This window comes from Daucus carota, chromosome 1 (assembly GCF_001625215.2).
Source record: "Daucus carota subsp. sativus chromosome 1, DH1 v3.0, whole genome shotgun sequence".
In the NCBI taxonomy this organism is placed as follows: Eukaryota; Viridiplantae; Streptophyta; class Magnoliopsida; order Apiales; family Apiaceae; genus Daucus; species Daucus carota.
The window spans coordinates 38,565,566-38,581,038 of NC_030381.2; the positions used below are offsets into that span (position 1 = coordinate 38,565,566).

At 33.4% G+C, this 15,473-nt stretch overlaps 2 protein-coding genes across 2 annotated transcripts; both read right to left on the reverse strand.

Annotated features, from left to right (window-relative positions):
- Positions 1-1,335: 1,335 nt before the first annotated feature.
- Positions 1,336-7,927, reverse strand: LOC108214832 (cullin-1). The gene is made up of 20 exons (XM_017387047.2): positions 7,791-7,927; positions 7,251-7,412; positions 7,009-7,108; positions 6,307-6,492; positions 6,153-6,200; positions 5,878-6,081; positions 5,718-5,795; positions 4,896-4,985; positions 4,732-4,812; positions 4,599-4,661; positions 3,520-3,546; positions 3,350-3,436; positions 3,125-3,271; positions 2,982-3,037; positions 2,751-2,871; positions 2,496-2,657; positions 2,263-2,406; positions 1,936-2,154; positions 1,673-1,840; positions 1,336-1,542 (listed from the first exon to the last, which is right to left on the reverse strand). The coding sequence occupies exons 2-20, from the start codon at positions 7,373-7,375 to the stop codon at positions 1,441-1,443; spliced, it is 2,208 nt and encodes a 735-aa protein (XP_017242536.1). The 5' UTR covers positions 7,376-7,412; positions 7,791-7,927; the 3' UTR covers positions 1,336-1,440.
- Positions 7,928-8,665: 738 nt separating this feature from the next.
- LOC108198194 (zinc finger protein GAI-ASSOCIATED FACTOR 1) lies at positions 8,666-10,987 on the reverse strand. The gene is made up of 3 exons (XM_017365962.2): positions 10,686-10,987; positions 9,900-10,296; positions 8,666-9,814 (listed from the first exon to the last, which is right to left on the reverse strand). Exons 1-3 carry the CDS (start codon positions 10,855-10,857, stop codon positions 8,875-8,877), a joined length of 1,509 nt encoding a protein of 502 aa, XP_017221451.1. The 5' UTR covers positions 10,858-10,987; the 3' UTR covers positions 8,666-8,874.
- Positions 10,988-15,473: the final 4,486 nt, after the last annotated feature.

Genomic DNA, 15,473 nt, shown 5'->3' on the forward strand with positions numbered 1-15,473 from the left:
CTATTGAGTTGATTAAGTTTTGAAAGTATATATTATTATTTATTATTGTAATAAAATACTATGATAGTGAAATCTTTGTACAAGCGTTTGCAGATTCCACAAATAGAACATAATTTTCATACAAATTTTTGGAATTTCGACAAATGTAATGAACCCGGCACGCTCTGTTAAAACTTAAAATGCAAAACTTTTACACATTCGTTGTGATACTTCTTTGTTTTAGCTTAAAGTTTCGGCGGGTATACTCTTATAATTAAAAAATTAATTGTAAATATAAATTATTTTTTTGATTTTATTAGTTTAGATGAATTTATTGATGATTTATAACTTATTAGGTATATACTTTTATAAAATCAAATATTAAAACTTAAAATAAGTAAATGAATGAAGTCAAGAGATTAATCTAAACTTTATTACAATGTTTCTCAATTTAAATACATTTATGGCAGTTGACAACTTAATACTCCCTCTGTCCCATTTAATTCTATACGTTTCTTTTTAACTGCTCGACACGTATTTCAATACTCTTATAAAATATAGTTCCGTAACTTATTTATGAGATTTTCTTTTTCTGTATAAAAATATAACATCCAAACTTTAATTTAAAAAAGAAAATTTTTAAAAATAGATTGCACAACTACACTTTGCAGGAGTATTAAAGTCCGTGCCGCGTCACCGTCCCCCAATGTATACTACTCAGGGAGACGGAGGGAGTAACTTATTAGATATAAAATTTGTAATAAAATAATATAAAATAAGCAAAATTTAAAATTAAAAAAGACAATCGGATAGTCCACGTGATTTGATTTATTCTTTGTTACTCTTGCAATAAAAAAAGTTAAGATTAACTTCACATTCTTCACATATCTTTGTTCTGTATTTTAAATTTCAAGTGATTTGATTTATTTTCTATTATATCGGGATACCAAGTTCGATTCTTACTCATCAGTTCACATACTAATTTACAAGGTATACAAGTTTAAATTATCAAAAAAAAAAAAAACGATGCAAATAAAGAACTTAAGATTACTTTCACATTATTCACATATCGAAATTTGTTACACAAACAAATTTCTTGATATACATATACATATACTGTGAGCTCAAGAAATCAATTGCAGTGGAGAAACATTTAAAATATAAATTTGACAATTTCTATCAATTTGGTGACAAAAAACCCTTCCATGATGAGATTGACTACAGTTTTTGCTAAACCGAAAAACAAAACTAATTTGGTTTTTCTTTCTGCTTTAGTCTAATGTTTGAAGAATTATAATAATCCTCAATATCAGCATAAGACAATTTTGATTATATATAACACGTTTGGCGTCATGATTTGGTTTATATCTTAGGTTTCTGGAGGAACTTTAAAAAGAAAATAAAGATGTCTTTGCATGGCTAACAAAATGGATTCAGTCTCATTTGATAGCGGCATTTATATCAAGCTACGTACTTAAACATATTCGGGTTCTCCTTGTCCCTTTCCAGATAATCCCTGGCTATCAAATCTTCAATGCGCCTCTTAATTAGCTTGAAATCAGGCTGCAGAAACAGAAACAGTCACAAACTGAGCACATAAAAAAATCTAGGACTAATGTCTATCCATTATAAAAAAAGCGGATAGATTGCTACAACAATCACTTGTCGGGACACAGATGCTTATTAATGATACCTTGAACATGCGGCTCATTTGCTCAACACACTCCGTCACCAGCTGCTGATGGCCTAGGACTTTTCGACTCTTCATGATACGAACAAGTGAGGCATCAACAGCATAACGTCTGTCTTTGTCAACATCTTCAACTGTTTTCCTTCTTTCATCTACTGGGGGAAGAGGGATCTGATGCAAACCAGAAAAAAAAAAAATTAAAAATCGTTGTCAAACTATTTAGAAAGGCTAAAAAGAGATTATAGCAAGAATATTGCAGGTCATACCCTGATTTTCCTCATCTTATCGGTGAACTTTGAATTAAATTCAAAATAATCTGTTGAGGACACAGTGTCTGAGCTCGGAGTCTTTTTCAGAATTTTATACTTGGCACATGAGAGTGAGTGCAGTACTCTAACCAGATCATCATCAGATAAATGTAATTGTGCCTGGACTTCTAAATAGCTCAGTTTGTCTGCAGTATTAAACAGTAACAAAGCTGCAGCCTGAAAAAAAGTGAACCACAATCTTGGTGATTAGCAGTCCTGCTAAACACAAACACAATGATGTTCACAATTAAACATACACATAAATCAAGTACACGTTTTCCGTACCTGAAATGTGAGCACATTAAGCTCAATAGTCTTTCTATCAAATCTTCCGGTTATAATACAGTTTCCTAGTGAGTAATTCCATGTAAGCTTTCTCTTTTTTGTATTAGTTTCATAGAAGGTTTTGAAAACCTCGACACACTTGACCTGAGACAATAAACATCAAACATAATTACCTTGAACTTGTACAAAAAAGAGTATCTTTATGATATGTTAGTGAAGTAGGCAGGTTGTACCATCTCGGGTGGAAGATTGAGATCGGAGGACTTGTAAGTTGGCCAGAATCCAGTAGTAAGAACCGTAACATTCAAATCAATCCCTGGATGGACAACTCCACTAACTTTAAGATATTCCACAAATTCATTCTGTTTTTCTTTGGCTAAGGTCATATCTGTCACCTGAAAACAAGGATATTACACATGCAACTAATTAACTAGATAAAGAGCTAAATCATTTAAAGTTTTAAACCAAATTTACAACATACAACTTACCATCCCCTCCATCTTCGATGTAAATTGTGCACCACATTGTTGTTTCAGCTTTGTCAGTATAAGTCTTTCATGGTCGTCGCCAGCACTTTTGTCAAAAAGCAAACGTCGAGAAAGCTTTTTCCTATAACAGCGAGTAGAAAGGAGATGTGGATGAGTTCAGGGTTACTTAAAAACAAGTCAATATTCTCCAGGATAGTAGATGAAACAGAACAAAAACAAGCAAACCTATACCTGCAAAACTCAGCAAAGAGATCTTTTTCACTAATATACGAGAGTAGCTTGACAGCCTGCGAAGTTCAGTTAAAAATATTAATATTAATGTTAAAGACTGATTTCATGACTAGATATGTTACAAGCATAAAGAAAGACACTACCTTATCTACTGTTTCTTCATAAGCTTCATCAGTCAAATTGCTTACACCCTTGGTGAGTATATTATTACAAAATGAAGCCAGTAGTTCTGCACTTGGAGAGCCAGATACATTTTTATTACAGACGACCTCAAAACCCACTTTCAAGGCCTGGAGAAACATTAACAAGTTAATGCCTGTCACATGCAGAAAGGCATAGACTATAAAAAGACAATCAAGAGCACTGACCTTGTGAAAGAGAGTGTGGTTCGTGAAACAGTCATTGACATATTTCATGTACTTGTCATGCAACTCGATAACTTTTTGGACAAAAGCCTGATGAGAAAAACCAGATTAGATACATCCTTAAGTTACTCTTATCCAAAGCTTAGGCTTTGTGAGCTATCAAAAGTTTTTACCTGTTCTGGACCACCAAGATTTTTTGCCTGTACAATTAACAAATCATATTAGTTAGCACTGGGTATATGCAAGATAAACACATTAGTACTTCTTTACACATATAACCTTAATTTACATCCCAGATCTCTGATTCTGTGAGAATCCATATTATTACATGTTTTACTCCATTCAACTGTAAAAAATACGAACACGAAGGTCCAAAACCGGATACGCCTGACTAAAATTCTGCAGAAATCATCTGAAGTTGTTGACCCAACAGTCCATGGCATGGATCTTATCTTCTCATCAATAAACACATACATATGCAAAAGTATCTCATAGGGAACTATTACGTTAAGAAGTTTACCCTCTTAACATGAGGATCCAAGTAGTACAACAAAAATTTTGTTCAGCTATTACCATAAATTATTTCATAACTCTCTGTGTCAATTAACCAGAAACTTTAACCATAGTTTATAATTAAAAGCCTGGCCAGCTATTGAACCAGTTCAACTGCAACATGATTATTGATTCCTATTTCCCAAACCAGGCCATTGTGAATATTGATTGGTTCTACATCAGATACTCCAGTTCTAAGACCAACCAACTCCGATCCCTATGGCTACTTATTTAAAAGGTTTAGCTGTAGTTTGAAAAACATTATAAGATTCAACTTTTATTTTGAGCAAGATTTTCTTTATCATAAAAAAAAAGTTAAATAATTTATATTATATACAAACATAGCCTACAATTGTTGATACTATTGATACATACCACAAAATTCCGTGACAGGGGATTGGAGATTATAATGAAGCAAAATCTGTATTATTTATACTGTTTTCCCAGAGGTTAGTATATAAGTTTGATACTCAAGTACATAAACACGATTTTTAGGTCTAACATTAATAGCCCAGAGATGAGTACAACTCAAGAATCAGCAAGTAGTTGATATATATTTGGGGCTGACAAGGAGCCATAAACTAATATTATCATATTACCTAGTTTCTCCGATAGCAAACAAATATAGGAATAGAAAACATGTACTTGAAAAGAATAACATGAAAAATTACCAAACAATAAAATTATATAGAGAACTTACTTTAGATGCTGCTGCAATATCTTCTGCCTGTTGGATGAGAGCTGTACCTTCACACATAATATGCTGCATCATGGAACACTATGGATTAAGGTAAGCTCTTTTAACTTTTAATTATGGAAGAAATACAGCTTACTTTTTTAAATATATCGGCCACTGGTTCCAGTCCCTGGGGAATTTTGGAGAAAAGTCTGAACATTCGAGAAAGATCTTCGACCTGACACCAAAAGAATATGACTGTAAAACATGGTTACATGTGCATATGTATTTGTAAATGGTGCACATTCAAGAACCATATACCTTGCCATCTTCAAGTAAAACTCGGCATCCAGAGTGCTCTTTTTCAAGTAATTGGCTGTGATGGGCCGCCAACAGTTCATTTTGCACTTTCTACAAATCACATGCAAATACTATCAATTAGATAATATCGATATTATGTTCAGCAATGTGTCTCTATAAATCAAATTATACACTGTCAACAGTTTCAAAATTAAGGACAATTTAAGCAGTTTATTCTATTTCATTTAAGGGATGGCGTATATTTATGAACAAGTGAGTCTCAATGCTGTTATTTATCTTTCACTATATTGGAAGATTATTACAAGGGGGCATTTGGCACGTTGATGGGAATGAGAATCGAGAATAGAAATGAAGAGGATGGTATAGGGGTTATTGGGAATGAGAATTGATATGAAATCCCAAGTTGTAATTAGGGCCCATCTAATTGAAATGAGTTTCCTATTCCAAGCAACTAAATTTCTAATCCAAACACTAACGCATGGGATAAGGGATCCGATTCCCATTAACCAGGCTCATTAATTATGAAACAAACACCCACAAGAGTTATTCGCATATATCATTTGGCTAACTTTGATCTGAAAACTAACTCAAATTTGGCTTACATATTACGGATGCACTAATTTCACAACACAAAAAGAAAGAAATTAATACTATCATATAACTCAGGAAACAAGACTCGCAACAACTTTCTTTTTACTGTTGTTGAACTTAGAAAGAGTTGTAAGGGACGAGCTTTCTAAGTTTCAACTGTTCAGCAGAAGGCAAATTCAAATTTTGTTCGTAACTAATAGAAAAGAAATTTCTAATAGATACAAGACCAACCTCTAAAAGTTTTACTTCAGTACTTGAATGCAGATAATGAGATACTCTTTCCTTCTCCTTTTTTAAGCATTCCTCTGCCTATTGTTTCCGAAGGAAGTGTCAGAGACTGTCATTTTTTTTCACAGTAACATACCAAGGAGCACGAGATCAAGTGACTTACCTTGAGCATGTAATCTGGACATGAATCCTCGGCAATCCAGTTTGATGCCTTTCGAGAATAATATGAAGAAGAATTATCAAGCATGAATGCTTCAAAATCTTTTTCATAGGATTCATTCTTTCCCATTCCAACTCGAATGATGACATCTATGATGTTCTTTAATAAAGCTCTATCAATCTGTTCACCCTCTCGTTCTTTATTAATCTGTTCAAAGATGTTTCTTAGCTTCTTAAAAAATTAATTCAAAAAAATTTAAAAAAAGTCAAGAAGCATACAAGTGTGATGACAGCGTCTCTGGCTTTAAACTTCACCTCTTCATAAACCTGGTTAAAGGCAGTTACTAGTCATCATTACATGATACTATCAGACAAATATTTGTTCAATGTATATAAGATAGAAAGTTGAAAAAAGAAAATTTGAGGTATAAACCATGTCACGAAAGCAAATAAGTCCAGCTTTATTCAATGAAGAAAGTGAATTCTGAGTAACGAAGTAGCGATCGAGGTATTCGAAGAATCTTGAAAGCCACCTCATCATTATTTTGTGGTTCAACCATCTCTTTTCAAGCTCTCTCAGCATAAACTCATCATGCCGTTGGTTCAAAGACGGTAACACCTAACAAAATTGAAATAAAATTCAGAAGATATTCAATTTAAAATATGTCTCATACTTTCAAAGTTAGAGCATGGTGGGCCTTAGGTCACCCTCAAGTAAACATCCCGAAGTTATGAGATTCCATACAAATGCAGGGGCATTTAACTCTCGAGGGTGACCTCAAGGCCAATTTTCTCTTTAAGTTATTATGTATTTAACTTTAATATACTACAGCACAAAGTTCTGTAACATATCACATTTGATGAGAGCACGATATGCATCAAAAGTCCAGCTCTGATATTTTATTTTAGCAACACTGCTATAACTTACGACTCCATATGTCAATGTTTTATCTTAGGTCAGTTTGTTATCAATATAAAATTGCTGCTGCATTGTACGCTGTTCAGTAATCAGTATGCAACACAAGTGTGGCCTCTACAGGTTTCTAGTTCAACATAATACAATAACTTCTCAACGTCGTTATACCAACAGTTAGTGAAACAATAACGTGCTCTTGCTGTCAGTAAATTCACTCACCCATAAGTCAATGTAATCTTTGAAAATATCCAGGTATTTGTCATAGACATCTTGAGAATAATTATAAGGATAATGCTGGGAACACAGGTTATAGACCGCCCTGTAATCAATCATTAAAAATAAGTCGTAAGTTCAACATCCAACCAAATAAGGTACAACAAAGAGAGTATGTATCATAAGGCAATTTGCTTCTCAACAATTGATCATAGAAACAAAAATAAACAGCAAGTGAAGAAGTATACGTGTAGGTATTAATGTATTCCTCTGTGGTAAACGACGGTTCTGGAAACCCTTCGAGGATTTTCTTAAGCTTGGTAACCCCCTTGTTCAAAGTAGCCAAACCATCCTTTAGCTGCACAATTTTCATACTATCTAGTTGCTAACACTCTTCCAAATACAATTATCTGCAATTCGAAAATTACATCACATTCCCATTATCAAACACATGTTCAAATTGCGAAAGAAAAACACTTCATAGATAGAAGGTCCCAAAAAGAATCTCATCAAGTCTTAACAACAATGATTAATTCATTAACAGGGAACAGTCAAGAACAGAGTTTACAACAAGAAGCCAATTCAAAACTTAATCTTAAAACATATAAACACTTTTACTTCAAGAACTTGTTCATTAGACCATGATTATCAAATTTCATGGTCTAATGCATGACATAACAAACAAGTGCCTAACTACTCAATATACTAAATTACATTAAGTATTCATAGACATGCATGATCAAGGTCTCATAAACTAGAGGAGGACAGTTAAGAAATTTAGAACAAACCAGAAGTTAAAGTGGAGTTGAGTTTCGACGATTGAGAGCGTTTATGTAAAACTCTTTTGTTCTGTCTTTCTGGATTCTTAAACCCTTGTTTTATTTTTCGCAATAAAACAAGAGCCTATTTTTCCGGGAGTCTGCTATTTAATGAGGTGTTTAAGCTGCCTTATTTTGTTTAATTGACGGTTACGTTTTCTTTTTTTGTCCATCAAACAAATTTAAAAACGGTAATCTCAGATATCAACTCTATCGATCCAAACCCGAATCGGATCTACACTATTCTAAATAATCCGAATCTTAGCCGACCCATTATAATGTATAATGTATATTAATAATAATAAATATATGTTTCAATAAAAGCTATTAGTTTAGTCCTATAAATTAATATACATTAGATTAATATAAATCTCTTTTTAAGCAAATGTAAATCTTTTTAAATTTAGATAATTAATAAAAAATAAATAATATGAAAATAATATAAAATATATGTACTTTTTATGAATATAATATTGTTATTATATATACATAATTTAGGCTGAGTTTAGTAAACCGATTTGATCTAAAAAAGTCCGTCTTTATTCGGATCAATTTTTTTTTTTGATAAATTTGACTTATATCCTATAAATGAGTAGTACATGTTCTAAACAATACAATATAGAGGTACAAATGGTACATGTTCTAAGAAATTTCGGGTGTGGCACTGTCGAACCGAGTACCTGCCCGTCAAAGATAAACTCTTAATCATTTGAGCTAGCCAACCGTGCTATCAAACCCGAATCAACCAGAAAGATTCCGACTGAATTCATACTTTACCACAGAAGACGTGTCAGGTTTGATATCACCCCCCATCATTATGGATATTTTCTCCCTGGAATCAAGGATTTCAGAAGTGCGAGATAAAAATAAAAATCATACCAAAGAGTTACATTACATGCCATATTTTGTCCTGCATTCAGTATTAGCCTAGTCAAGGCTCAAGCCCGTTCAATATCAGTACCTTCTAGCTTTAGGATGTTTGGATACAAGTTAATCCGTTGTCAAAAGTATCTTTTTAAGTACTTTTATCATGACTCAGAAGTCAGAGGTTTTCTTAAACATCCCAGATGGGCTTCTCAAGTTGCTGCTGGAAAGGATTCATCATCTGCATTCTTTGTTGTTGTTGCTGTTCATGAAGGTTGTGTGGCCTTGATCCTCCTCCCAGTCCTAAGAAATCCACCGTGAGTGTGTCGTTTCCTCGGCTACTTCCCTGGTTCACTCCAAATCTGGAGGGGCCTATTGGGTTCTGACTCATACCATCTTCAAGATGTTCCATATGCTTCATGAAGCCCTGCTCATTTCCCATCAGCATGTCACCAAACATTGCCATGTCAGTCATGGATGGTGAGCTACTAGGCCCGGAGGCAAACATCTGATGCGGGGCCTTTTGCATCAGCTGAGTTGTGAATGCTCCACCAGTAAGCCCAACAAAACTGGTTTCATCAGGTTTTGATGTTACATTTTCGAAGGAGGTATTTGCATTGTCGATCATAGGCCCTGTGTTACCAAAAGTTTTTTGGATCATGGGTGAGCTAATAGTGTTGTTGCTTGCTGTGGCGCCCATTTGAGCTGCTTTTTGGAGCAGGGCAGTGGCTGACATGTTTGCAGCGCCTAAAAGATTGTTAGGCCCGTTTTTGTTGTCTTGGAGGTAACTAAAACTTGAAGGACTGTTGGAACTGAGCTGGAGGCCAGAGGAAGATGATTGCACATTGTTTCTTGGGCCTCCGAAAAGAGAACCTGAATTGCTTGAGAACATGCCAGTAGCTATGTTCATGGGCTTAAACTGCATGTCTTGAGACATTGACTTTAGTTGGTTTTTCTGATCATAATTGTTGAAATCAGACATTAGGGCCATTGATGTGTTGTTATTCATATCATGAGGCATCTGTGGTTGTAGGTTTGATCCCATGCTTTGCATCAGGCCTTGATTAACTTTGTTGTTCTCTTCAGCTAGTGCATCACAGAAAGCTCTGTGAGTTATGAAGCTATCCCTCCTGCATTTTTCAACCAATTCGAGCTTAGAAAATTGGAGTTATATGTTTTATAGTTTAGTTCAGGGAACATGATTATAGTATGTACCTGGAGAAAATGGTACCACAATCACATTTATACTCTCTAGTGCCACAAGTTTTCTGGTGAGCCTTCCAATCCGACTGCACTGCATATCTTTTGGAACATTTGTCGCACTTCCACTTCTTCTCCCCATGTTTTCTGCTAAAATGCTTCTTGATCCCAGTCAGATCTCCTAGTGCTCGGGCTGGATTGTGGTGGACACAACTAGTCTCGGGGCAAATGTACACCCTCTTGCGCACCTCAGTGGTGGTTCTTTGCTTGAGCTTCCATGGAAGATTATGACCTCTGCGGTGTAATTGCAAGTTTTGGTCCCTCTGAAAACCTTTGTTACAAATCTCACACACAAACCTGTTGGTAGCCATTAGCGTAGTGGGAGATAGAGCAATGACTTCAGCAGTTGGATCTATATTAAGGAAAAAAACAACGATTATAGCATATTTATATAAACTATGATTGCACAAGTGATCACGAATGTTAGATATAGGCAGAGCGACAAAATTGAGCAGCATCTTGCCGAAACAAAATATTATGTATTGCAGAACCAAAAAGATTCTGTCAGATAATAAATAGTTCCTCATAGTCAGAAATCGAAAAAATATGCAGACTGAAAATTCAACACAGAGAACATAGAATCTAGACATGGTATCCTCTTAATTAAGAAAAATTCTGAACTTCTGTTTCGTGTCATCGACTATTCAATCATCATACATAAACATACTGATATTAAGCAAAAAAAATTCTACTGTAAAAATTATTGAGATAAGTTGATGTAAGGTAGATAAGATGAATTGCCTGGAGTTCCTGGCAGATTTCTTTTCTTCTTAGCAGCTGCAGGCATGTGCTGGGAGCTATTTTTCGTGACGACACCATGGGGATGATCAAGCAGTAGTGGCTGTTCTTGATGAAGTTGTTGCACTTCTCCAGAAGACAAGCTTCCTTCCTGATCACCTGTTATATTTGACATCACAATTATACTTATGTATAAATACTTGCAATATCCTTGTGTTAATGACTCCAAGGAATTGAAATTTATGAGCAGACAATTTTCTCTTAACAGTTTGCTGGAGAGTTTGGTTGTATTGCACAAAATATGAAGCAGGGTCTACTTTGGCTTATACATATATATAGTGGATCATCACATTTTTGTAATTTATTTAATTAGAGTTGTGCACCCTCCTTTTTTAAGCATTATAATTTTCTTGTTACAGTGGAATTATAATTGTTTTTTGTGTTAATTATTTGGTTTATTATCAGTTGGTTTTATCAAACGGATTCTCTTGTATTTGTTTCACTAATGTTGAATGTACATGCAACTCAGCCTTGCTGCCACCTCTTTCCATATCCGTTAATTAATTTATGTCGGTTCGATTAATTAGTGACAACTGATCGAGCTAAGTATTTGTTAAGAAGTTGAGATGATTCATTTAAGATATTCCTCTGTTAACTCAACATACTTCACCACCTAAATTGTGTGCAGTATCATACAATTTTTTTGTCTACTGTGCATGCTCGTACGAGATATATTCCAACTAATTTTTTTTATCATTTAATCAAAAGAACTCCCTTTATATTTAGATAATAATATTTCAAATAAAATTCCTGAAACCTGAATAGTTTCAATTGTTCATTTATGACGGAAACCAACTTTCCGTCATAAGTTTCAGATCCGCCGTATATCATTATAAAGTGTGTGTGTGTCTATGTATATATACATATATATACACAATCTATTTTAAAATGTAATTTTCAGTTTTTTAAAATAATAAAAAAATATGTTTAATTTTTGGTAAAAATATAATCAATTTGATCATTAAAAATAAAAAATGTAAAAAGAGATATCACTCGGTAGTAATTGATTGTAAATATGAATTACTTGTAGACCTAACTAGCGTTGCTGCCATAATTTGGAGGGAGTGGAGTCGACCCCAAATTTGTTTTAGCTAATACAAACAATTAAAAGAACCAAACAAAGTTTGTCAAAAAAAAAAGAACCAAACAAAGTAACGAGTTGAATGCAGGATCAATATGGCGCTTAGATTCGAATCGCCATAAGTGGCATCAATAATCCAATTACGGTCGAATAAAATTTCTATATCCGATATACACTTTCTCCGTTGCTGGAAATAGTTTTTGACGAATGATACGCATGAGCATAGTTAAATACCAACCCGATCCTTCAACTTCTCGTCGAAATATCTTCACAAGTAGTACTTATTCTACCTCTTAGAAGTTGATAGAAATCTCTTCATATATTTTATCGGGTTATATTCTGATTTCAGTTCAGATTTCTACAACACTGTACCCTCGTCGCTGAAGTTAAATACCTAATTTAAACACCTTGCAATTCAGACTTTCGACAGGTACTTATCCATTGTATCTTTTTTATCTAACGCAAAACAGGACTAGGACTCGAAAGGTGACGACACAAACATAAAAGACTTCGTTACATATATGATCAAGAGCTTGTTTGACGAGTTTATTACTTAAGCCGACTTATTTGATAAGCTGGGAGCTGAATTATGGGTAATATATATCAAAAATTTAGTTATTGAAAAAAACATCTCAGACTAACTTGTGACTTTAATTCAATTTCTGCCTTAATTCTGACTTTAAGTTGACTTCTACCTAATTACACAAACAGACATTTTTCAGCTTAAAGTAAAAACGACTTAAAACCCTGGACTTTAAGCTATTGCAAACAGATTATTTTTATCAATCCTAAACTGGACACTAGGGTTTGCTAATAAGACAACAGTACTGGCAATACCGTATTAATTAAAACAACTTGAGATATCACGATCACAACTGCTTAAATATTGATGAAGACCACGTAACTATTCTTGCTGGCTCTTGTGATTTCAATAGCTACTAAGCTGGACTTCTCTGATTTTAGTAATGACTTTTTCTCTCTAGGGTTTACGTACCTGTCACTAGCTACCCGTCACTGCCATGTCCCTTTACTATAATCTATTTAGAGAGTGACCTATACACAAAAAATTCAATCCAATACAAACAAAACAATTATGTAATATTATACTAATTTGGTATCTAGACATATAATTAAATTAATTAAATAATCTGCCCAATTCTATTCCTCCCAACTGCACATTTACATGATACTTGCTAGCTTCATCTTAGCATGCAGCCATGCACTATAATTTATATCTTTGTTTTTGTCAATATTGTAGAAATAAATGTGGACTAGGATTAGTATGTTTATACGGAGTATCAGATTGAGAGGACTGCATGTACTGGCCATTTATATTATGTACTTGGTTTTATTGATGAGGTTAATATATCCCTCTGCTTCTTGACAGAATTTTACATTCTCATTGTTATTTTAGGCAGGCTTATTGTCCAAAAATTATGTCTTTTAGCAGCTAATTCTATTCCATAATTATTTTAATTCATGTACAGAATTCAGGAAACAAACTCGCATCAATTGTCTGTCATGTGTGCATGTCCTTGTGTATTTATACTTTATGCATGGACCTATGCAAAATTTTCATTTTTTTTTGTATATTTTGCAGAAACTTATGGAAATTAAAATAATGGTTTGGGATAATATCCGGTGATCAATTTATTTATCTTAATTTATCAACATTGATATTGTGATATATACTGATATGTATTAGCAATTCTCAACAAGAGAGAACTGCTACTGATTAATTAATTAGTCTCTAATTAGACTTAATAAACTGTAATTGATGATAGAGTAGGAGTATTTCTGAGAAGAAAACGAATGGATAAACTATTCAAAAGAACTAAAAGTTAGAAACAAAATGACAAAAATAAGAATCGTCCGTGTAGACGGGAAGTTAATATATATTAAAGCTCCGGTCAAGAAAATAATTAGAAAGACCTGATTGATATAATATGATTCTCTGATATAATACCCTTTCACCATCACAAAGACAACTTCTTGGCTTTGTTTTTATCGATCAAACAATCGATAATTCTGATGCAACAGCATTAACATATGAAAAGTTGCTCTAGGGCATATTAATGAATATTGAAACTGTAACGTTATTGTTGTTATTTTTTTAAGGACCATAATAGTTATATGAAATCAAATTTAACTGTTGGCATAATTAATAAAATTGCAGAGGTTTCTAAAAGATGAACATCGATTGAGCATATAAAGGATGTAAAGCATCTAAAGCATATAATTAAAGAGTACCTCACAGTACTCTTGTTCATTTTGAAACCGGTGATATATTAGAAAGGAATTCAACAAAATATTATAAACATTTTAGCAAATAAATGAAATCAAATGTCCTTAAAAAATATATTAATTAATTTCATTTCCAGTAATTTGTGTTGTGAGAGTAAATAGAAATAATACCTCATTTAGAACTAGAACAAGTTTTGCGTAATTCTTGACAGAGATGTGAAGACATTGGAACATGCATTGTTAGATGGTAAGATGTGCTTAATGGCAAAAAAAATTTTTAAGCATAAGTGGCCTGCTTACGTACTAATCACATTCGTTCAGATTTAAGCAATCTTCTTACATATAAACCCCTTACCGGTTCTGGTGAGTATATAATGGCCCTTGATGCGAGACAAGTTCAAATTATGGAGGTGTTTGGCCGGGGCTTAATTAAAAGTCCGGCTTCTGAGTTTGTAAGTTAGAAGCATTTCGTACGGTTTGTCTAGTAAGTTAAGAAATACTTATAAAAAGTTGAGAATTTTAAACTTATCCAAACGGTCCTATGCATGTATATAATGGTTTTGTCAAGAAATTTGATAATATAGTGGTCTATTATTTCTTATTACCGATGAATGTTTCTTGTACAGGATCTTTTGCAGAAATGGCCACCAACTCTACTTGGTAAAATTGACAAAAGACTTGAAACACTACATGAGACAGCTCAGATATAGTTTGTAGAAAAAAATTACTTGGTTCAAAAAGGAGAAGACCTGAGTATCTAGCATTTGAAAAAAAACTCAAAAATATCGTTGAATATGTAAAGATATGATCTGTAGAAAACAATTACTTAGTTCAAAAGAAGAAGGCCAGGATGTCTACATATTTAAATAGATACTCAAACATACTGTGTTGGATACGTAAATATTTCGTCATCTCTTTATTCATTCTTTATCCATTCTTTATTTCTCAGTTAATTAAAGATAACAAATTAAGAATCTTCATCTCAAAGTTCATACACTAATTATTTAGCAAAAAAGTTTGAACCCAAGCATTAATGATCAGTCAAATAATTAGAAAAAACTATAAAGTACCAGGTATGTTTAAAATTGGAAGTATGCATACAACACTTCTTAATTATCACTTGCAGGATCATAAAGATCAAATATTTAATATTTTGATACGGAATAACGTTTTGTAATTTTCACATACTTGATTATCAAGAATTATAATGTCACAGCATCTCCGATTGTTGAAATCCTTAGCTAAAATAATTTGCATGAGGTTCGTGTATCTCTATTACTTTGGTCTTGCATAAACTTTATACGCTAATGGTTAATTACATCATTTGTATTTCTTGTTTTTGGCCGCAACTCCTAAAAAAACCTCAAATGCTTTGCACAAGCTTAATATAGGTTTTAGCAAAAAGA